Source organism: Tympanuchus pallidicinctus, unplaced genomic scaffold (genome assembly GCF_026119805.1).
Source record: "Tympanuchus pallidicinctus isolate F22 unplaced genomic scaffold, pur_lepc_1.0 scaffold33, whole genome shotgun sequence".
NCBI lineage: Eukaryota > Metazoa > Chordata > Aves > Galliformes > Phasianidae > Tympanuchus > Tympanuchus pallidicinctus.
The window spans coordinates 830,488-857,988 of NW_026294751.1; the positions used below are offsets into that span (position 1 = coordinate 830,488).

Below are 27,501 nucleotides of genomic sequence, written 5' to 3' on the forward strand. Positions count from 1 at the left end.
TTATCTTACAAAGGGAATTTATTTTGTTTGAGGAAGCTTATATTACATGCATCGACCGAAGCACAGTGAACAGGGGTTGGGGTTCATCCGGACGCCATCAGCATCTCTGGAATAAACCAGGTCAAATTCAAGAATCATTTTGTCTTTAGAAAACACAGTCATAATGCAAGGAATGTTTTTGTTTTCACTTTAATTACTCTGCCCCCACTCCCTGCCCCCTTGCTGCATATATCCAATGCTCCGGCTTACCAAAAAAGGAGGCAGGAGAGGCAACCCAACACACAGACACGCTCCCCCCTCCCACCCGTAACAGACCACTGAGATGGCAGCACTGAACCTAGCTCTATTCGGGGAGAAACACAAACGGGGCACCAGGCAGGAAGCTCCTGCAGCAAACCTTGAATCATTTCCCCAGGTCAGAGCCTTTCACCGCTGCTCAGTGAGATGCTCCGAATTCCATCGGCCCCCTTCGGTTTCGCTTTGAACGAGGAGCTGAACGCACTGAAACATGGACTTCCAAAAATAAAAATCTTGCATTCTTGTCGGTGTCTGCTGGATATGCTCTCATACCCACCAGACGAAGGCGTGTGGTGCACCAGAGACTGCAGCCTGCTGGAGGCTCACTGTCAAGTACGGAGACGCAGAAGCAACGCATTCCTCAGACCAGGCCGGGTGAAGCTGTTTGCATCCCCACTCAGGGACGCCGCTCAGTCCCCCGCCACCTGCGTGGCCTGGCCATCCGAGCTCTGGTTGGTGGACTGGATGAACATGGGCTGCGCGATGTCCTGGCCTGCAGGCATGGTCACTTGCTGGATCTGGTAGAGCTGCTGGCAGACAGAAGGAGGGGAAGGGAGGTCAGTTCTACGCAGCGCCGCTGTGGGCACGAAGCCTGAGCAGCTCAGTGTGAAATCTGTCCCCAGAACCAGGCCGTGAATCGGACTTTTATCACTGCATCGTACATCGTTCTGTCCATTCCTGATGCTCAGACTGAGCTCGTGCTGCTCACACAACAGCCAGGCTAAACGTTCAGACCTGTATTTGAAAGCTGGTCAGGACTGAAATGGGCTGCGTTAATCTGGAGCAAACAGAGCGCTGAGGAGCTGCATCAGGAGTGGCCAGGATCCATTATTCTGCCTCTGCTTCAGGTTTGGCTGCAGTAGCAGCGCTTTACCCCAAGAGCTGATTTGCCAGGACAAACCCAAACCGTCCTTCCAGCTGGGACTTTGAAGGCACGCGGCACCAACACGGCCCGAGCTCTTACCTGCCCGTCTGTGAACTGGCTGAACTGCTGCTGCCCCTGCTGGACTTCTGTCTGCGTGATCTGCGAGGATGAGAGAAGGGCAGTCAGGGACGGAGCTCTGGGGAGGCTCAGAACCCACAGACAACATCCTGCCGCAGCCCTTCCAGAGCTTTTCCACTCTTGCAAGCTTCACTGCCCCGCCGTGAGGGGGGGACACATGGCAGGGCAGCAGCCTGTGCTCACGTTGGTCCTGACTGCAGTCAGGAACAAAGGACAGGGACTGAGTGCTCACAAAGCACGTCTGGCTTTCACAAGGAGAACCTTGCGGCCTCCAGGATGTCAGGGAAGCAGCAGCCCTCCTGTCCTCGGAAGGCAGAGCAGAATCCCTTAACGAGCAGCCCCACAGATCATGAGCCAACCTGGCGGCTGCAGGGCTGGCCTTGATGTGTCACTGCTGCAGAGCTTTGAGAGCTGCTGCTCCTCCCTCACCCAACCAGGAGAAGTAAAGAAAAGGCTGATAAACCTGCAGCCAGCTCAGAAGCAGCAAGGGCTTTATGCAGCAAGACACACACACACAGCATGCAGCTTTCACACACAGGTAAGGGAAACATCCGCTGCGCTCCTCGCTTCGTTATTCTGATGAAGGTAAACAGGAAGAAAAGAAACTCAGGATCCCTGGCCCAAGAGTTGGTCAATTCCACCAGAGTTTGCAGTTTCAGGAGTTAGGGAACAACACCATAACAGCAAAGGCCAGCCCTGCTGCTGGAGCGCATACCTGCTGGGCATTGGTTGCAAGCGTCTGGATCTGCCCCTGGACTACCTGGGTGCCTGACACAGGCTGGGCTAAGCGGATATACTGCAGCTGGCCAGCATTCAACTGAACCTGGAGACAAGCGGAGGGGGCAGGGAAAGAAAATTAAACAGGTAACTGTGTAACCTGAAACACACCAACTTGCCTTCTCGTTTCCACAACAGAAGCCAGGTAACAGATGAGACTGGGGAGCTCCAGCCGGGCAGCGGTGGGGGAGAGGAATTAGCACAGGGCAAGAGCCAAGTCCCCAGAACTCCTCCAGGCTCTGCAAGGAGAACCTGAAGAAGCACAGCGCTTCCTTCTCCAGGACAAAAGGCCAGTTAGTAGCTAAAGCATGTTGAGTGCTACGTTTCGGAGCACTGTAACACTTGTTTTCCCTCTCAGTCACCAGAATGCAGCGACTGCTCAGCCTTTCATCTCACACACAGAGGCTCCTCCAAGCTAGCTGCACGTCATGACACTCCCACTACGTGCTGCCAAAAACATAAAGGAAACACAGGACATTTTCAAATCATTGAAGGCAGCAGAGATGACAGAAGTATACCACAATATCTGCAGCCCTGAAGCGCAACTCTTCTTTACCTGGCAAAGCCAACGCTTCGTGTCAGCGCTGGGTCACATTCCAATGCAAGTTCATTTATTTCCTACAGCCTGGATCTTGGATGCCTGGGGAGAGGGGTCTGAGCAGAGCCATCTTAGTGCCCTCAGCTCTCAGTCTGTGACAGAGGCAGCTGGTGGGACACGCCGAGAGGCGATGGAAAGGTCCCCACGTGGCTGACTGCCATCGAGCTCCTGGTGCTGCGCTGTTGAACTTCAGAACATTTTGGTTCGCAGCCTTACGGTGCCTTACATCCCAAACACTTTGAGGTGCTTTTTGTTTTTAAGGAGGGGCAAGGAAGGCGTGCAGAGCACCTGAGCACCGCTCAGGGACCAGGAGCTGCTGGCACACAGCCCTGCTGCCACCCGCTGCTGAACCAGCTGCACCCAGCAGCACCAACGTTACTTCATGAGCAAATGGACCCCACGCAAGCACACATCTCAGCAAAGACTCCATTTCTGCACTGAGCTCTGCCTGCTGAGCAACTTCTCCACGCTGCAGCTTCCTGCTTCCATCTCAACCACGCTCCCAGCAGCGATGGAAGCAATTCACACACAGTTCCTCCAGAAATGAGGGCAACCTCCAAAGATTCGCCCCGCGACGTCAAGGCGAAGGCATGGATGAAATTGAACACAGAATTCATGTGGGCAAACAAATGGCTGCTCTGTAATGGATGCATTTCCTGCCTTCCTTCCAGCTCCACTCTGTTTGTTTGAGGCCGTTCTCCCACCACTCCTATGCTGGCAGATGCTACCAGCTCTGTGTTTCAGCCTTTTGTGTTTGTGTTAAGGAAGATTTGGAGCTGAACGCTACCAGAGAGCGGAGTGAAAAGAGCTGCCAGAAGGTAACACTGACTGCACCAAGATAGGAAGGAGATTTAGGGGAGAAAGGATAAAAGAGGAGCAGAAAGAGAGCAGAACAGAGAGCAGCAGTGAGCAGAGCAAGGACTGTGACTGTGGATCCACACAGCGTGCTCCCAGGCACTCTGCTCTCATGCTGGCTGTGTGGCTCCTGCTCTGCTGCATTTCATTTGCTGGAAGCAAAGGGAAAGGTGTTTCCTCCAGCACAGGCTGTGGTTCTTCAACATGCTGCAATTAAGAGAAATCACATTAATTACTGTCAAGGCAGCATTTCTCCTAGGTACTGGAGTGAGAACTGTATTCCACTGTAACACCCCTCCTGAGGTACTCGGCTTTATCGCCTTACGCTCACGAGGAGCCCAAGCATCCCCAGCACAACAGATGCCCACTCAGGCAGCTCCATCCCAACTGCAACCCCAGCAGTGCCTGAGGATGGCCACGAGCCCCAGCGCTGCCAGGCAAGATGAGGTGGAAGAATTCTCCTGGCCAAAAGCAGGTGCTAATTAAATAGCCTCCAGTGGCTCGTTCATAAACACGCCATCAATTAAAACAGCATCACCTGGGTGGAGAATGGCATTTCCTGCAGAATGCTTCAGCCCCTTCCAAAGCTGCTTTATAAAGAATTCTTTCCCCTGCAAATCTCCAGGTCGCTTTCCTACAGGGACTTACAGCTTGCACTGGGGATGACTGCAAAACAAGCCTGAACTTCTTTTATTGCTGCTCTGTTATGCCAGATTCACCCAGGCAGGGGTAGAGATCTCTATCCAAAATGCTTTTAAGAAGCATCCAAGAGAGACTTCCATAAAGCAAAGGAGGACAAAAATGCAAGAGAAAGGCGGTGAAGAACGTGGAGAAGGAAAAAGGCTGCTGGTGGTAAAGCAGCACGTTTGGCAAGCAGTCTTGTCCCTCCTGATCAACACCTGGTGTAGGAATCAGCTGAGGATTGCAGAGATGAGAAGAGGGAAGTGAACTGGGACAATGTGGCAGCACGCAGAGCCTTCGCTTTCCTCGAGATGCTCTGTCAGAGCACAAACATCTGCCAAAGGGATGCTGACCAAACCTCAGCCTGTGTGAGATCAGCTCTGCGCAGCTGCTCAGCCTCCTAACAGCAAGAGGAATCACAGATGAAGCGAAGCGCTCATCTTGGTCACCTGCCTGACCCCTGTGCTGCTGGTTGAGTGCGTGGAACTGGAAGGATTTTATCCATTTTTATTTTAAGGCGTGTGAAATTTTTCAGGTGGGAACCAAAAGGCTCAGCTTTGTTGTCATTCCAAGCTACAAAGAGAGGGAAAATGACATTTTGGGAGCCTCGTGTTTACCCAGGACACGTGCCAGAATTCACGGCTCGCTGTGTACTCAAAATCCCATTCTTAGGGCACAGCAGCCTTACGTTCACGTGAAAGTGAGAAGAAATCTCCTGGTAGCACAAAGCCATCCCTGCCATCAGCTCAGACTACGTTGTAGAAATGCTTTTTTGCAGCGTAGGAGTTGGTTAATGACTCACAGGCAGCACTTTTCCCACTCGGTCCGACAGGCCGTGGCTCCGGGTTGCAGAGGCAGAACCGAGTAAAGGCAACACAAGTTAATTAGGTTTTACTGCAAGCACGCTGTCGTGGAGAACTAATTTACGCAGGAAGTGCTTTCTGTCCTGCCTCCTAATAACTCCATTCCACCCGTGGGGAGCAGTGGTGCTGGCACTGCACGGCCTCAGTTTATTTCCCCCTTCACGTCACACCCGGCTCGTTTTCTCTCCCGGCGCAGGAAACGCGCGCAGCCCAAACCTCCTTGCACAGCTCTGAAGGCACACAAACACACACAGCCCCGCGCTGAAGCAGCTGCAGACACCTCACTCCCAGCCCCACGACGGCTTACCGGGATCTGCTGGATCTCCCCCGTGTTGGTGATGATCTGCTGCATGACCTGCATGGTCTGCCCCGTCCCGCTCTGCGCCTGCTGGCTCTGTCCTTGCGGCTGGGCCTGCACAATCTGCACCTGCTGGCCTTCTCCCACCTGCATTGGCACAGGGCTGCGTTCAGAACAGGGCTGAGGCCGCAGGGCTGCTGCTGAGCCCCGCTGCTCCTCGCTGATGCTTCAGTCACCGCAGCAAGACCCGCGTGATCCTGGCTTTAGGGCATCCTGCACACCCTGTAACAACACTACGAAGGGGGAGTCCTGTGTCCTGGTTTTGCAGATAGCCACTCTTTGGCACAGGTACTCGAGAGACGTGCCAAATACGTTCAAGAAAATGCATGCATTTCAAATTGAGATCTCAGAGCTCTGAAGATCGCAGCGGTGTCGTGGTCGGCACCTGGCAAGGGCAGCCTGCTGCCAGAGCAGTGCTCATCCAGACAAGCAAAGGGTGCCTTGCTAACCTCACCGTGGCACTCAATATGCTATTAAGAAAGGCAGGGAGAGGAAGGGAAAAAACCAACAAAACCACACTGTAACAGTAACACTGCTGACTGCAGAGCTCAAAAACCATTACAGCTTCACTTGCACGTGGAAAAGACAGAATGTGTCCTATGGCTGTTGTGACTCACTCTGGGCTAACAGTGCACTGCACTCCCACAAAACAACATAACCTACAGCACGGAGATTCAAAGGATATTTCTGCTTTGCTCACTGGCTCAACACAATTCAGCTCCTTACGCTGCAAAGGAAAACCCATTTCTGTGGCACTACTGACTGCTGGCAGCAGGGAGAACAGGACACCGCAGTGAGCCAAGGATCCCCAGCACCCTGCACAGCCCCGAGCTCTGCCCACACTCACCTGCCCCTGCTGAGGCTGTGCGATGATGATCTGCCCCGGCTGGATGGTGGTTGTAGATGTTGTGGTCTGCTGTCCTTGCTGCTGCCCCTGGACCTGCACTGCAGCAGGCTGCTGAGCGAGGGTGAAATAATACTGCACGGGTTCAGCTGGGGTCACAGCCTGACGTACCTCTTCCTGCAGCACAGCACAGAGTGGGTAAATGGGGAGGGAACCCCCAGCTGCCAGCCCAGCCACCGCTGAGCACCCCCACGAGCACCAAGGTGCCTCCAGTGCCTCCTTTCTAACAGCTTAAGTGACTCAAAAACGATCACTCAAATGAGGTTTCCTCATTTATGAAGCCGGAAGGAAATCAAAACCATTTCCAGTATCCTACACATAATAATGGAGTCACCAATTTCATCATGAGAAGCAAACGTGTAAAATGACCATAGCTGAAATCCACACAGCTCCTCATCAGCAAATTCCATCATCGCTGGTTATCTTAGCACAGAATGAATTGCAATGCACAAGGAAGACCTGCAAAGCCTCATCTGCCTGCAAAGCCTTCTCCTTAGCCCACGTGCCCAACACAGATCTTAGCCCAGCTCTGATGTCAAACCCCTGGGAACTGAAGCCATGCACTCGATGCACACTGCAGGGCCTTGGTCTACTTATTGAAATCCAGCTTTTTCAGAATAACAACAACTTTGTCTCATGTCACGGCTTGACAGCCTGATTCTGCAGGAAGCAGGGATATCTCATGAGTGGAAAGAACAACAGCTTCTGCTCCAGCTTGCTGTCAGGAGCACAGGCTGTTGTACTGCCATCTTGTTTCATCTGTGGATGCCTTTGGAAGAGAAAAGCGCCTTGTAACTCAAGATATTTAATGCAAAGTAGATCTGGGGAGATTATGCTATGTGACAAGCGCTGAACGCTCGAGAATCGCACCTCTTGAGCTCCCAGAGGAGCACTGGACCCTGCGCCCAGCAGGAGACACAGATCACCAGACGTTCACTCCATGGCAGAAGGCGTAAACAATCCTCTCCCAGCCACCTCGAGTTCACAGCTGAGAGTGTAGGATGTTTACACGTGCTACAGCATGGCAGGGGCCACGTCACACAAGTCTGCTCCGCTCCCCTGCATCAGAAGAGGCTCGCTCATGGCTTACCTTCAGTGCATCCAGCTGGGCAGCACAAGAACTTCCATTAAACAAAACTAGTGTACGCTGCCCACATGGGCATCAGGCGTGGGTAGGAGAGCCCCTTCCCTTCAGTGCTCAGCTCTCAGAGGGACTCTGAGCCACTCAACAGGTTTCTAACAGCATACCAGGAAATGACACCCCAAAGGTTACGCTGCTGGCAGCTGGCTGTAATGAAGCAGTGACTGAGCCTGGCTCCCAGCAGCACCCCGCAGTACCACGGCCACTTACAGCACCTCCTTCACACAGCAGCACACAATTAATTCCTGCTCGCTTCATCAAATCCTCTGCAGGAGGGATTCATAATAAATGTAAGTATGTATTCAACAGGACAATTCTCCAACGAGTCATAAAACTGCAAGCACTGAAGAGCCATGGCTGTTTCTGTAAAGCCCAGTCCTTAGGTACGCTATTTCCATAGAGCTCCAACCCTGCTGCTCGCTGAACCCTCAATTAAGGACATCAGCATCTATTCCAGGTTCAAATTTTCCTTGCTACATACAAAAATGACTTTAAATACAAATCTGCATGAAGTAGGCTGCACCCCATCGTTGGGCATCTTGTATTTCCAAGCCGTAGCTTCAGTTACCGGAGCAACATAACAGTCATGGTTCCCTCCTCAGCTCTTCCTCGTAAGCAACACCAAGTTGTCAAACAGTCCTGCCCGTGCTAAAGCACAGATTGCACCCCCAGCCAAAAAGGGCAGCCTGTCAGCCTATGGGCAGCAATTCTTCACACCGTGGAAGAAGAGAAATATTTTCCACTGAAAAGTCCCAACCTACGCTGGATTTCTGCATCAGACTTCTCCCCTTAGCAGCATTTCTCATGATTCAGCTGTGTTCAGAGTGAATCTTTTGGCATCTCTGTATCAAACCAGATACAGGCAAGCTCCCACTGCAGCCACTTCAGTAGAACCGTGAGGACATAGCAGGGTCTGCTGGGATAGGAGCAAGGGAAATGGTTTCTCATTAAAAAAGGAGAGATGTAGATTGGATACAAGGAAGTCTTTTGTACAGCAAGGCTGGTGAGGAGTGGCATTGGTCACTAGAGGAGCGTGGTGCTGTGCTCCTGGAGAGTGCCAAGGCCGGGCTGGGGGGCTGTGAGCACTGATGGAGCTGCGAGGGTCCCTGTCTGCAGGCAGCTGGAGCAGCTGGCCTTTAAAGGTCCCTTCCAACCCAAACAATTCAGACGGAAAGTGAAACAGCAGCTTTCAAACTCCAGGTCTACCATGGGAGCAGCATCTCTGTTCACAGCAGGTACTTCTTGTATGTTTGACTTGTAATGGAATACGAGAAACACATCAAAGCAAAGCTTCCAAGTAAAGCACTTGCCAGGAAGCTGTTTTACAGTTCTCCAGTCTTTCCAGCAGCACTCAAAGAAATGTCAAAGACCACCTTGAACCTTTGAAAGACCTCCAAAGGCATCTGAAAACCAGCTGAAGGAAGCAGGCAGACACAGCCCAGCCGAGTGCAGGATCTGCCTCTGTGCACGTGAAGCAGCGGCGAGCCAGGGGACGACTGAGCTGCAGCCCCACCACGCTGCAGTTTGGGCACCGTCTGGCACACGAGGGCAACAAGGGCTCCTGGAGCAACGTCTGCTGGCTTCCACGGGGCAGCAGCACCCAGGTGACTGCAGCAGCCTGCAGCTGTAAACATCCGACTGAAAGCTCCCGCTGACACCTCACAGCTTCCAGTCAAGGATGTTTACAGCAGCAACGACTGCCCTGAAGGACGCGGGAGGTGGCACTGCTGGGCAAAGCTGCCTGGGTTGCTTCATGGCAGCCAAAGGATGCAGAGTCAGCACAGTTTTGAACATTTTTAATAGTGCTAATGTTTGTTCTCAGAGCTGTTTAGAAATGCTTCTGTTCTTCGGTAAGTGCCCGAGTCGGGCTTCTGTCATCACCCCTCTATTTGCACCAAAAACAATTAAGAATCTGAACACTGTGAAGAAGAAACGTGCACAAAGGGGCACAAACGTGTCTAAATCTGAGACTCTGTACTCGTTATCAGCTCCCTAACAATCAGAGTGAAACCACCCCACGGAAAGGACAGCCAACAGGGCAGCTGCTCTGTCTCACCTGACGCTTCGGAGGCTTCAGCTCATCTCTTGGGACGATGTCAATCAGAAAGTCAAATTGATCAAACTTAGTAATTGCCATGGCAATGTCGTTCCTCTACAACAGCAACAAGAAAAAGCACTTTTCAGCTTTAGAAGCATGTTCTGTCACGAGATAAACAAAGCAGAGCTTTTTAATCAGGGGTGTTCATTACACTTCAGCTTTTACAGAACCTCCCCTAGGTGGAACCTACGCGTTTGGTGAGAAAAAGACACAGAATTACAGGGTCTTATTTGGGGCAGGGGAATCCCAAGAGATGGAGAGAGAACAAAATGCAGCCTGTGGAAGGGCTCTTAAGAGAAAGCAGCAAGATTAAAACACAGAGTTAGCAAAGTGGCCAAAGGTATCAGAGAAAGGATGCGCAAGAGCCAGTGAGCTTCTAAGAACACTGGCAAGGCAAACAGCTTCTCCAAGCTGCTTTCATGCATATAAGCATAAAAAGTTCATCTAAAGAAACTTTTCTTTCGTATCTTCACCAAAAGAAGAAATCCAAACACGAGCATTAGGTCAAAGTGCTGCTGACCTGAATAGGGGCAGCCAGCAGAAGGCACCACTGCAGGGTTTGCTTAAGATCTCCAGCAACCCCACGATTAAAAAAAGGTGAAAAAAGATTGCAAGTCTTAAAAAGAAAAAAATAAAAGGCTCTGTGTCAGTTTAACATCCCAGCAAACCACCTCAAAAAGCAGGGCTGACTCAAGAAGCTCTTAAAAGCCTCGTTTTCATTAACGGAAGGTAAATTTGTAAAGCATTTCTATGAACAGGAGCTGGGACAGCACTGCCTGCGCTGCCTGGCGCGTGGTGACATTACGACCATCCATCCTCACATTTCAGAGCTGACATTTCCAAACCCTGCTCTGCCTTGGCATTTAAGTGCAAACAATGATCATGCAGAAAGCACAAGAGAGACATTTCTTCTGTTCCACAGGCAGCATATATTACAGCAGGATCTTCACCAGGAAGAAACCTTTGACTGAACAGATGTCTCTCCCATTCCGTTCTCCGTGCTGAGGGCTGGGCTCAATCCAATTTCCTCCCATAACTCAGACCTCTCCACTCTACATTTTTTCCCAAATAGTTGATAAGCAAAGACTGCATTCCTCCAGCTGCACTGCACTGCCCATGAGGAGAGCAGCTGTTCTACGATGGCAGCTGCTGGGGAAGGCAAAGCGCTCCTGAATTGAAACCTGGGTCAATTAAAGGTCCTGTACATTAGGATCAGGATCTAAGTGCAACTCTGAAATAACAGCTTGAAAGTTGTTAGCAGGACATGCCTGAGTCGACACTTGCTGCTTATGCAGCGCCTTGTCCTTGCTCTGTGCATCAAATACATCCTTCCCACGGTAACTGCATTAAAATCCAGGTTAAGGAACTGGCACTGGCCTCAATTAGTGAGGATTCAGTGGTCGGACACCCAGCCAACAGGACGCCTTTGGGCTGGAATCACACTTGTCTGCCTGCCACCATGGCAATCCCTGCATCAGGGCGCAGGAGGAACCATTTTTGTTCTCATCTCTGGACCCCAACTAACATCTACAAGCCTGCCTTAGGAGAATTACTGCTGAAAAACAAAACAGCCAGAAGTCTGACAGATACAGATGCCCTAAAGGGATTAGAGCAGGTCACCATTAGCAGACAGCTGCTGCTTTTTTTTCTTTCTTTATATGGCTGTTGTTTGTTTTTAAAACCAAGTTAAGCAAAAAGCACTTAGGTAGCACAACCACAGCGGGCAACGCGCTTTGTACCCAGGTTCCTGGTGATAGAAGCCTCTGTTTACAAAGCATGCCTCCTATTATGAAAACAAAAGTTGGAAACAGTTTCTGAAGCTGCTGAAGGCCAGGTAGGAGCTGCTGTTACCTGCAGAGTCCTGCGCTTGTTGTCTTCTGTGTGGATCCAGGCTCGCAACGTCAGTTCTGTTATGAATATCTGAGCTGCCTTGGCGAACAACACAGGGGCCTCAGCACTAATCATCTGTAATTAAATGCACACGTTTTTTGAAGTTACTATCAAGACTCCAATGCAGCAAAGTCAAGGTGACTGCGTAACGTTACTCAAATCTGAATGGCCGTGTTGCCTAACAGTGAAGCTTGGGGAATTTCCCCATCAGATCCCCGGTCTGACAGCCCAAAGAGCCTCCAGTCAGACGCAGTGCCAAGAGCACTGACCACACGCAGTTTGTCTTCACAGCCTGCTGCACACACCTGGCCAGGTGCTGCCTCTTCGTGTCGGGTTGTGTTGAGCCAGCAGCTCTGAACTGCTGCACCAGGCTGTACTCAGCTGTGGGCATCACCCAGCAGCTTCTGCTGGCAGCGCTGGGCACACGCAAGTGATTCTGAACGAGAAGCTGAAGAGAGCCTGGCCCTTACTTTATAGTTGTAACACTAAGATAATCTGAAATGAATGCAGAAATTGCAAAGGAGGTTTGGAGACACAGATAAAGACCATGCGCCTCACCAAATTCCTTTCCCTTAAAAAGCATCTCGCTCAAGTTTTGCTCACGTTGAGCAGTTTCGTTATTAGCTGGCTTGGCATTAGTGCTGAATCCCCAGTGCAGGCTTCTTAAATAACACCAGAAGGAATGCCAAAGACTCTTTTCCCTCTTAAATCTCACCTTCCCTTCATTATCACAAAGCTGGCACTCACTCGCTTCAGACATAAATTGGGACCTGAGGGGGTTGGGTTCCTTGTGGCTGCAGGCTGACAGAATAGCTGCCTTGGACAGGGAGACAACACACGCCTTTTTCTGACTCTCATTTAACATTTAAAGGCTGTCCTAGGAGAAGGATGGTGTCACATTGAGAATAAGAGTGCAAACCATTCTTTTCTCTCTTAGGAGAGCCACGTCTGAGGGCCTCTTGCTATTCAAACAAACAGGAGGGCTGGGGCAGCGCAGGACTCAACACGCGCTCCATTCTCCCCCCTTCCTCTTATGCCTCCAACCTTTCACCAGTGGACTTTATCAGATTCAAGTCAAAGATTCAGCTCGAGTATCACTACCAAACCAGTGGTACCTACCTAAGTTACTACCTTTCCCTACTTTTCCACAGAGCAGCGCAGCACCTTTCAGTGCTGTCACTGCCCACGTGAACCTTCTACAGCTTTGTGAAAGGAAGAGTCAAGAAAAACAAGGAGATGTGAGAAAAGATGGGTCAGCACTAGGAAAAAAAAAGCCAAGCAGCCAGGAAACACCCAGAGTTATGCAGCAGGTTGGTATTGAACAAAAGAAAGCAGAATTGAAAAAGTCTTCAGCAAAGATCCCAAGTGATCTTGCTTCCCCAGTTCAGTTTAATTACACCAGGCCAGCTAACGGTGCATTCCAGTAATTGTTCTGTAAAGTACCTTAAAAATAATGATAAACAATGACAATAACAAGGAATGAATTGCAAAGAATTACAGCTACAGCATCCACCAAAAGGGTCATAAACACTTAAGACAGAAGCCATGAGGGTACCTTCACATCTTCATCCAGCTTCATTATCTTCTTAATCCGAGCCAGGGGCAGCTCCTGAACCCTGAAGTCTTTCTGCAGAGAGATCCACATTTGAGACACAGGTAAGAAAATTAAAACAAATTGCTGTTGTTTGAAACTGAACCTGCTAAAACTCGACAGAAACAACTCCTTTGCTTTGAGGTGGGGCAGCTCCTCCTCAGATCTGAGCATTCCCAGCCGCCTTCCTGTACTTCACACAGCACAGCGGTACCTCAGCCCTCCGTCAGACACTTGCATTTACAGTTTCACCTCGAAGATGAAGTCCTTCTGCAGAACAGAATGTTTCTAAAGTTATAAATAGATGCAGAAATGTGTATTTGAAGCAACTAATTCAATTAGGTGCCTTAGGACGGAGAAAGCAATGGAATTTGCAAGGACTCACTAGAGGAAATGAAGGCAAATAAGAGCTATATTGCCATAGGATGAAATCTCTGCCCTACCTGCACTTCCCTGCTCCCCAGTATCAGTTTTAGTGTCAAGAGCCCTGCAAAACCTTGTCTACTCCTGTATTTAAATGGATTCCTTGCCATTTTCCAGCAAAGGGAACTGCTGACTCAGAACAGGGTAAGGATGGCTTAGGAGGCAGCGAGGAGAGGAAGCCATCACTGCAGTGAATCAGCCTCCCTGCTCACTGCTGGCGGCTGCTCAGCAACAGAGATGCACTGAGACGCCAACACAAAGCCCTGAGAAGATGCAAGGGGCGAGGGAAGCTGCGAGCTTCAGTGCAGCACTGCCTGCCCTCCTCTGCAGGTGCAGAAGAACAAGAAATCCACGCCGTGCAGCCAGCAGGGGCCCCTTCAAAGAGGGAGAAAGGTGAGGTTACGTCCATTGCACCAGGATGCAGAATCCCTGCGCACACAGGGCTTCTGCAAAATGTCTTCTCCACAGAAATGGCACAAAAAGCAAAAGGAAACTCTTCTCCGTGGTAAGAGAGCACTGCCAGACACGGTAATGAAACAAAAGAGGAAAGAAAAATACTGAAAATGCCATTTTCTACTAAAATAAAGTACAGAAGCCGTATGTGGGACAGCCAGCGCTCCGGCAGGAGGTGTGTGATCAATTTAGGTATGAAAATGATAGATATGTATCAGAACACAGCAAACCTTTGCGTTCTCACTGTGGGGAGAATCTCGGACGTGGTGCGTGCAGCAGGAGGGCAGAGGCCTGGTGTGGAAGGGCTGGGAGAGGGCAGCAGGCAGGAGCTGTGCTGAGCACACACACGTCAGGGTGGCACTTCCCACCAGCCACCATCACGTAAACAAGTCAGGAGGTTGCTAGGGCATGAAAAAACATCCCAGAGATTTCCTTGAGTTTATTTTGTTAAGCTCATTCCTTTTTAAAGTGCCCCACGAGCTTCGGGCCTCAAGGAAAGATGACGACAAAATTCCTAATTGGTGAAACTCGTAACGGTGCTAATTATTTCACTTCCAAGAACAAGAGAAGTGCAAGCAGATGCTTGCAGCTACAAGTGCACTGCACAAGGTGCAATGCTATTAAAACCTTCAGAGAGCAGAGACAGCGGGAGAAACCAGAGCAATTTAAAGAGCCTTTATTCCTTTAAGGCTGACAGGCAAATGTCACATAAATCAAAATCAATACGCAAGTACCACGGTGAAGGGAAGCGTGACCACTACTGGCTACTGCCCAGCACAACGAACTGTAGAACCAATTCTTCATCTTTTCTTTTTTCCAAATTAGGTCTCAATACTTTCCCAGGCCACTTCTAGCTCTCTGCGGAGCTGCAATGCTTGTTTCAGCCTCATTCTGCCTCCTGCTTCTCCAAGAGAAACCTACAGCCCCTTGTCCTGCAGGATGGAGGGCAGCCCAGTGATCCCAGCTCTCACACAGCAGATCCCTTTTTCCTCCCCTGCATTCCAGCCAGTGGCAGCACGTTGCAAACGCCCCAAAGCAGACAGCTGTGCAAAGCAGGCCTCCGTCACAGCTGCTCTGAGCTGCACAGCACAGCACACACAGGTGAGCTCCGAGGTTGCTTCCATCCACATGCATGGCAGCGCCAGATGCACACGGGTGCCAGGGTTTGGTTGTGCTGGGAACGGCCGCGTTCAGATGTGCTGCACTTCATCCTTTTCCCTGCTATCTCTGCTCCAGTGTCTCCAGTTAATTTCCAGCGACTTCCTACCTTGCCATGCGATAAATAGCTTCACAGAGCAGTTAAAAATTAAGCTGCCCGTATTTGATAAGCTGTGGAATAAACCCCTTTCATGTGGAGACAAACTACAGCTCTTGAACACAAGAATTCAACGCAGTAAAAGAAGAAAGTAATTAATTCTAGTTATGCATACAAAATTCTACATCTGTTTCTCCAACCAACTGTCTGCACGCAGGCAGGAAAAAAAAGCAGCTTATCTTCCAACTACTGGATTGGGGTTTTCACTTTGAACAGCCCGTCTTCAATTGGGGCTCTTTTGTTTTCACTTGCATTACAAGCTCAGGGTGTGCCTGCAGGACTGCTGCATCACAGCCATCTCTCCATCTCTCTCCAAAAGCCAATTTTTATTATATGCCCTCGTTCCCAGGCACTTCTCTTCTGGGGATGGAAAAATAGAAGCTACTTAGTCCAATTCCTATTCTCAGCCTCTATGTGATTTTTCTTTTTTAATGAAATGTCTTTAAATTAATAAGGCACGTGATAACGATGCACTTGGCATTCAAGTGATTTTCAAGACTTCAGGCTTGTCAAAGGAGGCGGTTCTGAAAGAGCATAATTGTTCTATACAGAAAATGAAAACCAAAAATTCATTCACAAAATTGCCACCGTCTGCCAATAGCCAGATGTTTGAATTTACAAAGGGGAAGGAGGGGGATTAAGAGTGCTCTTACATGGGAGTAACTCTCGTCACTTATTTTGTATTACTGAAGCTGAGAAGCAGCAGAACAGCACGAGTTACCATCTGAAATCCCTCAACCTCCTGTCAGCTCAAAGCACCGAAGGCAGCTACACCTGAAGGCATTCTGAAATCCACCACTGGTTCTCTAGAAGCAATGTGAGCCACTGAGGCACTCACCACTGTGAGGTTGCGGATCTCCTCCATGACGCGGGGCCAGAAGGACTGCAGGCTCTGCTGGGCATCGCTGCTGCTGCCTGTGCCGAAGCTGCCATCTGTAGACATGCTGGAAGCTGGGAGAAAGCAGAGCAAGCATCAGCAATGAGAAGGATGCAGGCATCCAGAGATCCCCCCCGAGTGCCAGGACTGCGGGAAGAGCCCAGCCTGGCCAAGAAGTGCTGAGGTCCGCCAGGCCGCGGCTCAGCAGCCACGTGAAGATACTCAGAATACTCACAACCTCTAAAAGTGGGGGTTTTTTGTGCTCGTTGTTTGTTTACTTTTCCAAAGATTGTAAAAAGAATACACACAAAAAAGAGTTGAAAATAAAAGTGCTCTCCTCATTCCCTTGTTGGAGTTCTGCCTTCTCACAGGGACTTACAGAACACAACGGGTGCTCACAGCCCACACTGCGCTGTGCACCAACAGGAAAGTCATTTACTCCAGCGCTTCTTACAGCCAACAACAGTGCAGAATACAGCAGCAAATCCCCTCAAGGTGAAGAGACAATGTCAAGGTCGGCCTGGTATTATTTCTAAAAAGCTTAATTAAACAAATTCTTCTGTGCCTGTTAGAAAGGTGTCATTGTGCACAGAGCTCACTATCTGGAAGCGCGGCAGGAGCCCAGCAGCACCGCAGAGCAGGCAGCCGTGCCCAGCAGGGTGCAGGACCTGATGTTCCCAGCACAGAAATGTTTGGGTGCACACCAAAGGAGTTGGTGAGTTGGCCCTGTGTCAGTGATGCTAAACGCTCCTGAGGACACCCCAAGCAGCCCCGAGGTCCCCACAAGATGACAAGATGCACAAAGAATACAAGAATACACCTCTGAGCTTCTCCTCATACGCAGCAGCTGTGAAGAGAGCAACGGTGTTACAGCTTCCATAGGGAAACACCTCCAGAGCAGTGCTGTCATTACCGTGGCAGGGCAGAAGACAGCAGCCCACGTTCAGCTGGGACATGAATGGTGCAGCTCGTGTTGCTGCCAACCCTCAGCCCTCGGGCCAAAGGCAGCACAGCCCCAATGCAGCACAGCAGCACCAAGTCCAGCACCTACAAGGCCAAAGTGAGGCCATGCCATGAAATTCTATGAGCAGATCAGGGAGAGGGGCACCTTCTGCAGGCTGTGCTCTTCAGGATCCTTTCCATTTAACCACCCTGGGAAGGAGGAGCTGGGGGGAATTTTGACAGAGCACAGCAAGGAGGAGGGAACAAGACCACAGAGAAACAGGTGCTGAGACAGGAAGAACTGCAGGCAGGGCACCTATGGAAATCAGGGACTGACAAGCTGCTTGATGGCTCTTCAACAATTACTTGCATTATAATGCCATCCTCCCACAGACGAAGATATTTCAAGTATTTGTAAGAAAATACAGAGAGAAATATTCTAACGAAACTTTAACATTGGCCCTTGATTCCCCCCCATGATCTGCATTGTCAGATGCAGACAAAAAATAGCATAGGTGCACAAACAGAAGCTAATCCTTTCTACCTGGCAATACTTCAACACTGGCACTGATGGGGTCTTTGCTGCAACTGGAGATGCCGTTCATCCTGGTGCCGAATCACTTCTCAGGGCTGACTCAAAACCACAGATGTCTTGCTTTCAGCCTGCTTAAACACTGCACTGCAATGCAACAGAACCCTAAGAAGCAACAGGTTAAAAATGGAGCAAAGGGGAAGAAAGCTCTGGTAACAACACAGTGTTACCTCAAGGGCAAATTAAGCATTAGGTGTAGGCCTCTGTCACACTCATCCAAACTTGGAAGGAGGAGCTGGAAACGGCTTGCTTCAATCACCCAGAATTTAAAGGGTCCTCCTGAGGAAGGCAGAGAACTCCCACCTGCAGAGCACACACAGGACTGGATTCAGAGCAGCAGTGAGGGACGCCTGCTATGGAGAGTGACTGTGGAGGAGAAGTGAGAGGAGGCTGCAGGTGAGCGGGGAGAAGAAGTGCCCACAGCCTGGTTTCTTCAGAAAACTTACAGAAGGAAATAATGGCAGAGTCTGAAATAAAAGCCTAAGCAGGTGAAAGCTAAGACATTATTCCAGTTCTTGGTTCCCACTAGGAGAGATATGTGAGGGACCTTGAATATGCATGCAAGCATCAGAGAGAAAACAGAAAAACCCAAACTTCCATGCAAACCCTCGGCGTTGGCTCCATGACACCAACTTTAACAACAGAACCATTCCTGCACCATTAGGTAAGCTCCTTCACCCGGGGGAACTGCATTCCTGTGATTTAAGAATGCCTGCTATCAGGAATAGCACCAGCAGAAAAAACACCGCGGGGCTGGAGCTGAACCCCCCTGAGCCAGTGGGAAGGCAGCTCTGTGTGCTCGTGGGATCAGCATCTCACCCCGTTCACCTGCTTTGATATGCAGGGAGCTTCCACAGCTCCCTTCCACTTTGCTTCTCCCACCCAGGACTTCCTCCTGTGGATCCCCACAAGCTCCAGGCTCTCCCACCTCATCCTGCTGCCGAATGAGGCTCAAACCCATCTCACATAACTCCATTAGGCACAAGCAAACAAATCCCAAAGCCTCCGAAGCACACACCAGGTAAGAAATGGGCACGGAGGAGTGGGCTGCATCCACCCTGACACCACGCATCCCCTCTGAGCAGCCCCAGGGCGCCCCATGAAGGATAACATTCTGTTTCCAGACACAGGGAAAAGGAGGCCAAAACGCTGAGGCCTGGGCATAAAACGCCTGGAGGTGATTACAGAGCAGATTAGGCAGCACATCTCAAGAACTAAGGCAGCAACACTCTGCAATTACAGCTTTTCTGCTCACCAGAGCAGAACACCTTTTGCAGACGTTCAACTTAAAAAACCCTGTGGCAGCTGACAAGTGCTTAAGGACCTCAGTTCGTAGGACACAAAGCAGCCATGAAGACACTGCTGCTGTCTGTGGTTGTTTTGTTTTTAAATAGAGCCCCAGCAAGGATCTTTCTTTAATGCCTGGGAAGGGGAAGCAGCCAAATGAAGCCATCTCCCCCTGGATGCCTTGATGCACATTCAAGCAAGAAGTTGCTACTGGCAACACAAGCTGCAGAACAGCTGCAAACTAAACTCAGAGCTCTGATCTTGCAGTTCCACCTGGAGCTCCTCAGCTGGAAGAAGCGGCCATGCAGGGCAGGAGCTGGGGCACTGCCACAGGGCCAGGCACAAGGACAGCCTCCACCTCCCACTGCAGCCCCAAGCAGGCCGTGCCCGGCAGCAGCTGAACAAACCGGGTGGGTGGAGAGCAGGTCTAAATGCAATTTATCCAAACATCTGAGGGGAAATGCAAAGTAAGAGCGCCGGAGGGACGCGCTGAGAAGCTGTGAGCTCTCAGGAAAGGAGGAACCAGCTCCCACCGCCAGGCACCTGCTGCTGGGCAGAGCTGGCAGGTGCTTTGCATGGCACAGCGCTGCTCCCAGCCCGGCCCGACGACACAGAGCCCATTCTGCACAGCGCTCCATGGCAGCAGGGTTCCTTCCCAGCGCCTCCAGGATGCGGCTCAACCTGCAGTGAGATGGAGGCTGTGAAGAAACAAGGCAGAAGCACAGACAGGTGCTGTGCCTCAGCACCCCCAGCTGCAGGTACAGACGTATTTGTTTTAACTGGAAACTGCCATTGCACGTCCTCCCCCCGTCAGTCTATCGCCATTCCTCTGTGGAATTACCACCTCCACAGACAGGGCTTTGAAGAACCACCACCCAAAAAGCCACAGGACTCTGTTGGTTTTACGCTTCCTATCACACCAACTCCTGAGAAGCCCAATTACTGGGAAGTGGTGCGACAGGAAAAAAAGCAGCACTGCGTTTCCTTTCATGTTACTACTTTTTGATATAGCGAAGAATAAAAACCAATGCCTCTGCACACAGCAAAACCCTGAAGTACGAAGAACGGATCCACAGAGCTGAAAAGCGAGCATCTGGAACAAACTCTGCTCTGACATTCAGCACTGCTCCCAGCGCGATGCTCTCACTGCAGCGCTGTTTTGGGAGCCTGTCCCTTGATTAAAAAGTAAGATGTGCACAGCCCACTTGCATATCTAAGGAATGAGCTCTGCGTAGCAAGAAGTGCCAGACACCTGATCCTGCCCAAATCAGGAGGAACAATCTAGCGACGCTGAACTAGTTTCACAAGAGGCACATACAGGTTTACACGAATCCAGTAACACATCTCTGTAAATGGTGGCACAGGAGGAGTCTTCAGTGTATGACGGCCACGTGCCAGCACTCCTGGGAGATCCTGCTCTCATTACGGCCATGAGGGCATCCAAGGGAGCAGCAGAACCCCAAACAGAGCATCAGTCCAGTCTGGAATGGGCTACACCAAGCCTGAGACCGGGCAGCTCTGTGACGGCCGATGCTGAGCTGGCAGCACGCCTGCATGCTGCGAGGAGCTGCGCTGCTCTGCGCACCATCGCACCCCGTGCGGCCTCACTTCAGAACAAACCTTTGGAAGTCGTGCCACTGAGATGCCTCAGCTCACCGCCCAGCTCCTCTGCTTTGAGAGCCACTCAGGATGACAGGTAATCTTCTAATTCCCATCCAAACCTTTCCTGAAATAAGGTGGCGTTTATTGCAATTCTAAGGAGACATCGTGTTTGTATGCAACCGTTTTTGAAGCAAGATCAGCCTTGAACAAAACCAACCAAACAAAAACCAAGCAGGAAGCACAGATAACAAGCAGGACGTTCCAGCCAGGAGCACAGCCAGGCTCCACGTGCTGCTCTGCACAAAGCATCCAGACACACGTGTACGTAAGTGCGAGTGATCAAAACACAGCAGCACAACTGCACTCCTCGCAGCACACTCTGGGTCTGCTCAGAGCTCCAACTGCACCAGAAAATAAACTTCAGGTGAGCTGAATGATCTGGTTGATACTCAGAAAGAGGCAAAGACAGCAGGGTCAGCACAGTGAAGTTCAGCACGTGGCAGCACCAGCGACACTGCTGTTAGCAAAGCATAAGAACAACCTTTAACTGTGGGTAGCAATCACACATCAAGTCACAGCTAAAATGCAGGCCAAAATCATTTACCCAAGCGATGCAGGAACTCTTCTCCATTTCTGTAGAACAGCCCTGCAAAGCCTTGCAGGCAGTGGGAAAAGGCCATGCTCACAAACCTACAAAGATTCTCAAGTTCTGCTCTCGATGAAAACAAACTTTCAACCTCTTACGAGCAAATTCCAGAGGTTTCTGCATAACCACCATAACTCAAAACAAGCACTTCCTTCCAGTGTGCCATTATAAGAAGCTTCTGCAACCCCGTGGTTTATTTTTAACCTTTCCTTCTTGCAGCATTGCACACACAGCTGGTCCCGTCACCCCGTGATGTCGGCATGGAGGATCATCCAGGGCTGGATAAGGTGTACATTTGTAGATTTCTCGTTTGGTTAAATGAAAATTGACCACAACAGACAGGGTAGTGGAGCTGGACTGTTACCTGTGGAGGATACAGAGCACATCTTGCTGCAGGTTGGTAAGAAAAGGCTGCACAAACAAGTCAGAAAGGGCTGAGCTTGAGTTGCTCTTGCCTTGGGGCAGAAAAACAAACAAGATGACCTCTTCAGGTGCCTTCCAGCCCTTTCTTCTTGAACTATTTAGCAGTATATATTTTATCTTCAAAGCACTGTTTGAACATTAACTCCCTCGTACCTCTAACGCGTTACTTGTTTTCATTCCTGCCAGGCACAGCGTTTGATTTCAGCCCAAATCAGCCGCAACGCCCAGGAGAGGCTCCGGATCTGCATTTCTACCAGCACCCAACTCCTCAAACACAGCTCCTCTGGCACCCTGGCTGGGCCCTGCCACCAGGCACGCTGCCCACGTGCCCCATCTGCCCTGCACCAATCCCACTGTACTCCCAGCACAGCCCCTGTCACCTGCTTTGGGCAGCCTGGGGCTGGAGGAGCGCGGCTGGACTCGAGGCCATGCTGCAGCTCCTGCAGAGAGGAGGCAGAACAGAGCATCCCGCTGGCTCCATTCACACAGGGCACAAAGCGACCAGAGAGCTTCTCCTGATATGGAATTACAGCCCAGGTCTCACAGAGCCGCACAAAAGCTTCGACTCCGGGCTGTCACTGGATCAAGAGCTGGCACTTCCCACGCAGGCTGCTCAGGACGAGAGCCGCAGCGCCGTGCTGCCCTGGGCGCTCAGGATGGGAGCACTGCTGTGCCACGGCACCTTGCTGACTTCCGTACAGGACACGGCGTGACCCAAAGGCAGCGGCCATCGCAGGAGGTGGGACGGGGCAGCGTCAGGCTGCTGTCAGCTGGCTTCGCTCCTTCAGGACAGGAAGATAACAGCAATCACACTTTGACCGAGGTCACCGCAGCGCACGAGCTCCCTGACAGCACTGCTAAAAGCCCAGCAGGGCCCACAGCCGCGCACGCAGATCCGCCAGGCTGGTATCACAACCCCAGCACGGCACAGAACTGAGCTTCGGCTTGAGAGCTGCCTGCACCGAGTCCAAAACTGGGCTGCAAACCTTCAACCACCACGTGGAAAATAACGCCGGCGTAGTTCTCTTTTGGAAGGTAAAGCAAACAAAATAATCTGAATTGCTGTTTGCATTGGTTATTTTACTCCCCGTTCTTCTTTGAATGAAAGAGCACAAGGGTCACACTCGATATCTGGAATTTCAACAGTTAAACATCATTAAATCGTTGCTCATCTAGGGCAGTTATGCTCCAGTTTTAATGCAGCCTTAAGCGTTGCGTGTTTCCTTGCTCATCTGCTGCACTTTTAGGCTCAGTCACCACCGTCCTGCTGGAAGGGAGGAGGGCAAGGCAGAAGGAAGGATTAAAAGCACACCTCAACTGCAGCAGAAGTGTGAACGGCAAACAGGAGGTGCTCACAAACCCTTGTGACAGCTGTAAGCGGAGGGAAAGGCCGCCAGCTCTAAGCATTGCTTCTGAGAACTTTGCTGCTCCTGGTAGAGAAATGAAATGAACGCACGGCTTTTAGGGGCTGCAGGGCTCTTTGTCCTACAGGGATTATCAGAACACTTCATGCTCTTATTTCCTTCTTCACTCCATTTCATTAATTAAATGAACAAATGGCATCCCACAGAAGTTAAAAGTAATCATTTTTATAACACGGGCTCAAGCTTTTTGCCTCCCAAGGTCAGAAAACCTCACTTAAAGCACAACCTACAGTGCTCAATAGGCAGCAGAACGCTGTCATGAGGCCTTCATTATTTTTTTTTTTAATGGTCTCCTGCTATAAACACCCAAATCTGCACCCTTGTGGGTCACCTTCAATGAATAAGGAAGACAGCTGAGGGTGACCCACTTTGACTCATCAAGCAGTGACCAAACAGGACAGCAAGCCATAGACACCAGGAGAAAATCCCCACAGCGAGATCTCAGCACGCAGGAATTCTTGGGTTCTGAGCAATACACAACAGGAGCTTCCTCAGCAGAACCCAACGCGTGGTCACACAACAATGCCCCCACAGCGGTTCTTTGGCCACTCTGAAGCACAACAGCAAAACAAGGAAAGAGCTGAAGTTAACCGTACCGATCTGATTCACTTCCAGTGCAGGCAGCCCTACTAAGTTGCTTCCTGTACCCACACCGCTGGAATACAGATGCCACGCTGCATTACATAAATACCAGATCCCAGGCCAATTCAAGGAACCCAACAATACAAACACCAGCACCAGCTCCGAAGGTGACCTCCTGCAGGCACCCACCAGGCTCAACCCGTAGGCAACAGCTTCCCACAACAACCCTGCGTCCTCTAAGCCTCCCCTGCTGGTGCTGCCAGCTGCATTAGTACAAGAAACAGCCGTGGAAAAGTCCTCAAAGGAAACCTAGGGCCTGGTTTGTGGGCCTGCTCAAAGCAGGGGCCTTTGAGGCATGGAGAATGCACCCCAAGCCCATAGAGCAGCACAGCTGGGACACAGGAACCTTCCCTCCATTCCACGGGTACCAGAAGGTCAGAGCAGGCAGAATGCGTACGCAAATCCCTTTTCTGTGCTGGAAGCTTCATGGCTTCTTTTTGCTGTTCTTCTACCAGGAAGATCAAGCAGCACCTACTGCTATACATCCACGGCCCCCTGCAAGCTCAAGATCTGAAATACGACGAATGCTGGATGTAATGAAGGCTCTGGCTACTTCTCAAAAGCATGGAGGAGTTGAAGGCATCCAAAATACATGGAAAAAAACAGCTTAAAATGGCTCATGTCTACACGTAGAGGCCAGCAGTGACCTTGCTGGCAGCAACACCCAGATGCCCCACAGCCGCGTCAGGTGCTGCTGCTGCTCCACCAACGATCTGGAGCAGCCACTGGTACCAATAGGGGATGGTTTCCCTCTGCTCCTGTCCGACTTGAAACCACATGAAGCCACAGAAAGCTTGAGGAAAGGCAATGCTTCCCACCAGCTGTAATGGAATTAAAATACCCAGTGACACTCAGAGGCTGCAGCAACTCAAAAAGCACTCAGGTTGCAGCCAGAGCCCAGTGTGGTCCCTCAGTTACAGGTGGCATCAGCCGAGCTCAGGGAACGTACCCAGCTCTGACATCAGGTGCAAAACATCATTACCTCCAGTTCTGAGAACAGCAATTCTGAAGCCAACAATTAGTAGCTGAAAAGCCCTGAAGTGGGCAAGGACGTGCCAGCAGCACCCAACATCCCGCTGCAGTGCAGGGCGAGGAATGCCTGCGATGTGCACTTCATGCTGAGCTGCACACCGTTCCCCATGCCCTTGCTGCCCTGGGCGAGGGGAGCAGCTTCATTTTTCAACTCGCATTCTTTTTTTTTTTTTTCCCAGCCAAAGTGCCGTCAACAAACTTTGTCCTTCATTCTGGAGGCCGGGAGCCGCGGCATCTCAAGGTCACTGCTGCTGATGTGGGGAGGCCTCACTCGGGCACTGGGCTGCAGCTCAGCACCGGCTCCAGGCCCAGGCTTGGTTCCCCCGGGGCTGCCTGCTCACCCATATCGCTCTCAGCTCGCTGGCCGTGCCGTGTGCCCAGTGGAGCTCGGCCTCTCAGTGACCTTCAGTGTTGGGTGGCAAATGGGAGAGACAACAAAAGGGCTGCGGGCAGAAGCCCGGGAGCGGCTGGGGGCCCAATGCCCACGGTGCCGTCGGGCCGCAGAGGCCGGGCGTCAGCGCCGGCTCCCGCATCCCCCTTCATCTCTCTCCCCCTTCCCCAGCCCTGCAGCTCGGCGGGCACCGGGGGAGGCGCTGCCATTTTGTGCCCCCCCTCGATCCACGCTCCCGGTTGGCGGCGCGGCCCCGCGCACAGCTCAGCCCGGGATGACCCCTCCGTTCGCCCGCCCGCCCGCCCGCACCCCCCGCCTCCCCGACGCCGGGGGCTCAGCCCGGGGCGTCGAGCCGCGCCCGCACCCGCAGCCCCGTCCGTCGTTGCAGAGGGGAGGCCCCGCGCGGTGCCGGGCGGTGCCATCTCTGCGCTGTCACCGGGCCGCGGCCGCCCCCCGCCTAACCCGCGCGGCCCCCGCCAGCACCACCAACTCACCGGGCCGCGGAGGCTGGCCGCCGGGCGAGACGGGATGATGCCGCGGGGCCGCGGCCCCCAGGCGTCCCGGGCCGGTCCGCCATTCCTTTGTCTTTGAGCTGACCCCTGCCTGCCGGGACTCCGCGTCCCCGCCGGACCGGGGCCCCGGCCCCTTTAACAGACGCCGCTCAGCCTACCCTGCTGCGCCCGCCCCGCCGCGCCCATTGGCTGAGCGCCGCCGGGGGGAGCCGCAGCCCCGCGCGCTCATTGGCTGTCGCCGGCAGCTCGCCCCGGCCGTCCGCTTCCTGCTTTAAAGTTACCTTGAGAGGCAGCGCAGGGGTCAGAGCGGCGCCCGCCCGCGGCCCCCTCGGCGGCGGGGCCTTGCGCCCTCCTCTCCCGTTCGGCGACGCCTATTGGCCAGCTGACACGCGGAGGGGCCGCGCGGCGCCGCTGATTGGCCAGCGCGGCTATCGCTTCCAGCAACGCCCGCCCCCTCCTCCGGCGGCGAGTCACGGGGCCGCGCGGGAGGGCGGAGCGCAGAGCCGTTCCCTGGGCAGCGCGGGGCCGGGTTGGCGGGCAGCGCTGCGGGGCCGCCAGTCAGGGCACCCACCCGCCGCTCAGAAGCGATGCCGGGAAATCGCAACAAACAGAATGAAAGCGGAGGCTCTGCCCGACCTCTGCATCCCGCGGTCAGCGGTACCCGCTGCACCAAACCCAGCGGTCACACAGAGCCGTGCAATGCCAGCAGCATCACGACAGGCTGTGCCCGTTCGTCACCAATGCACAAGGGACAGCGTGCTGCGCAAGGTTTTTGGCCAGCAACGGAATGAGGCTCAATGTAATAACAGCAGCTCTGACCAAAAACATAACCTCGTTTAAAAAAAGCGTGGATATACCTATCAAAAGACATGCGATGTTGCCACGGGCAACGGCAGTGCCTGCTGCCTGATGTGCCAGGTGTGTGTGCTGTGTCTAAGACCATGTTTGCAGTCTGCTCTGCAGAACCAGCTGGACCCCCATTCGGCTGCCTGCAGACAAAGCACCACGAGGAGGCAGACTGCAGACCAAGGGGCCACCAGCGCCGTTCGTTCCCTGTGAGCACTCTGAGCCTGCCGCTGCTCCACAGCCAGCAGATAGGGAACACTACGGCCTGAATGGAACCGAGCCGACCGCAACAGCTGTTGGCCCTGGGCAGCGCTTCTGTCCTTCCCTCAGGAACCGCTCAGGACTCAGCACAGAGCCGCGCACACAGCACAGTTCTGCCCGGCCCAGCCCCTCCTAAGGCGTGCGGAGCAAAAAAAAAATAAAAATAAACCAAAACAAACGGGTATCGGTAACAACTGGTAACGGGACGCGGAACCGAGCTGTCCGCAGCAGGGCCCACACACAGGCACAGACTCGCCTAGGCCTCGCCGCCCCCACCCCGCGCTGCGCGGGGAAACGGTTGGGCTCCCCGTCCTCTCCCCGGTCCGCCTCTCAGCAGCCAATTAGCGCGCGGCTTCTTTCGCCCGCCTCCCTCCGCATGGGCCAATCAGCGCGCGCGGTGAGTCTGCGCCAATCGGAGTGGTGCCGCCGAAGAGGGGGGAGGGGGAGAATCCCTCGCGCCGCCCCCGCCCCACGGCTCTCACTAGGCCGCCGCCTCCCCCCCGCCGTCCTCCAACCCGCCCTCCGCTCACTCACCGTACCGGTCGGCGCCGCGACCTCCGCCTCCTCCGCCCGGCGGCCGCGCTGCCTCCGGCCCGGCTGGCGGGAGGCGGGAGGGAGGGGGAGGGGTGCGTCCGGAGCAGAGCGCGCGCCCGGCGGCCGAGAAACAAGATGGCGGCGGACCCGTGAGGCGGCGGGGCGGAGGCCACGCCCCTTCCCCTTGGGCCGGTTCACCACGCAGGCGCATGACCCGGGGCTGATCTCGCGAGATTTCGTCGG

General features: G+C 52.5%; 1 protein-coding gene across 7 annotated transcripts; it reads right to left on the bottom strand.

The window, feature by feature from the left end:
• NFYC (nuclear transcription factor Y subunit gamma) lies at positions 1-27,418 on the bottom strand. 7 transcript variants are annotated; one of them, XM_052698659.1, is made up of 10 exons: positions 27,259-27,418; positions 16,086-16,198; positions 13,021-13,092; positions 11,427-11,540; positions 9,534-9,629; positions 6,280-6,453; positions 5,382-5,519; positions 2,016-2,123; positions 1,262-1,321; positions 1-824 (listed from the first exon to the last, which is right to left on the bottom strand). In XM_052698659.1, the coding sequence occupies exons 2-10, from the start codon at positions 16,188-16,190 to the stop codon at positions 708-710; spliced, it is 984 nt and encodes a 327-aa protein (XP_052554619.1). In that variant the 5' UTR covers positions 16,191-16,198; positions 27,259-27,418; the 3' UTR covers positions 1-707. The 7 variants fall into 7 exon arrangements, with proteins under 7 accessions (XP_052554619.1, XP_052554618.1, XP_052554624.1 ...); XM_052698658.1 differs by having other exon boundaries at positions 1-827; positions 27,259-27,417; XM_052698664.1 differs by having other exon boundaries at positions 1-827; positions 27,264-27,282.
• Positions 27,419-27,501: the final 83 nt, after the last annotated feature.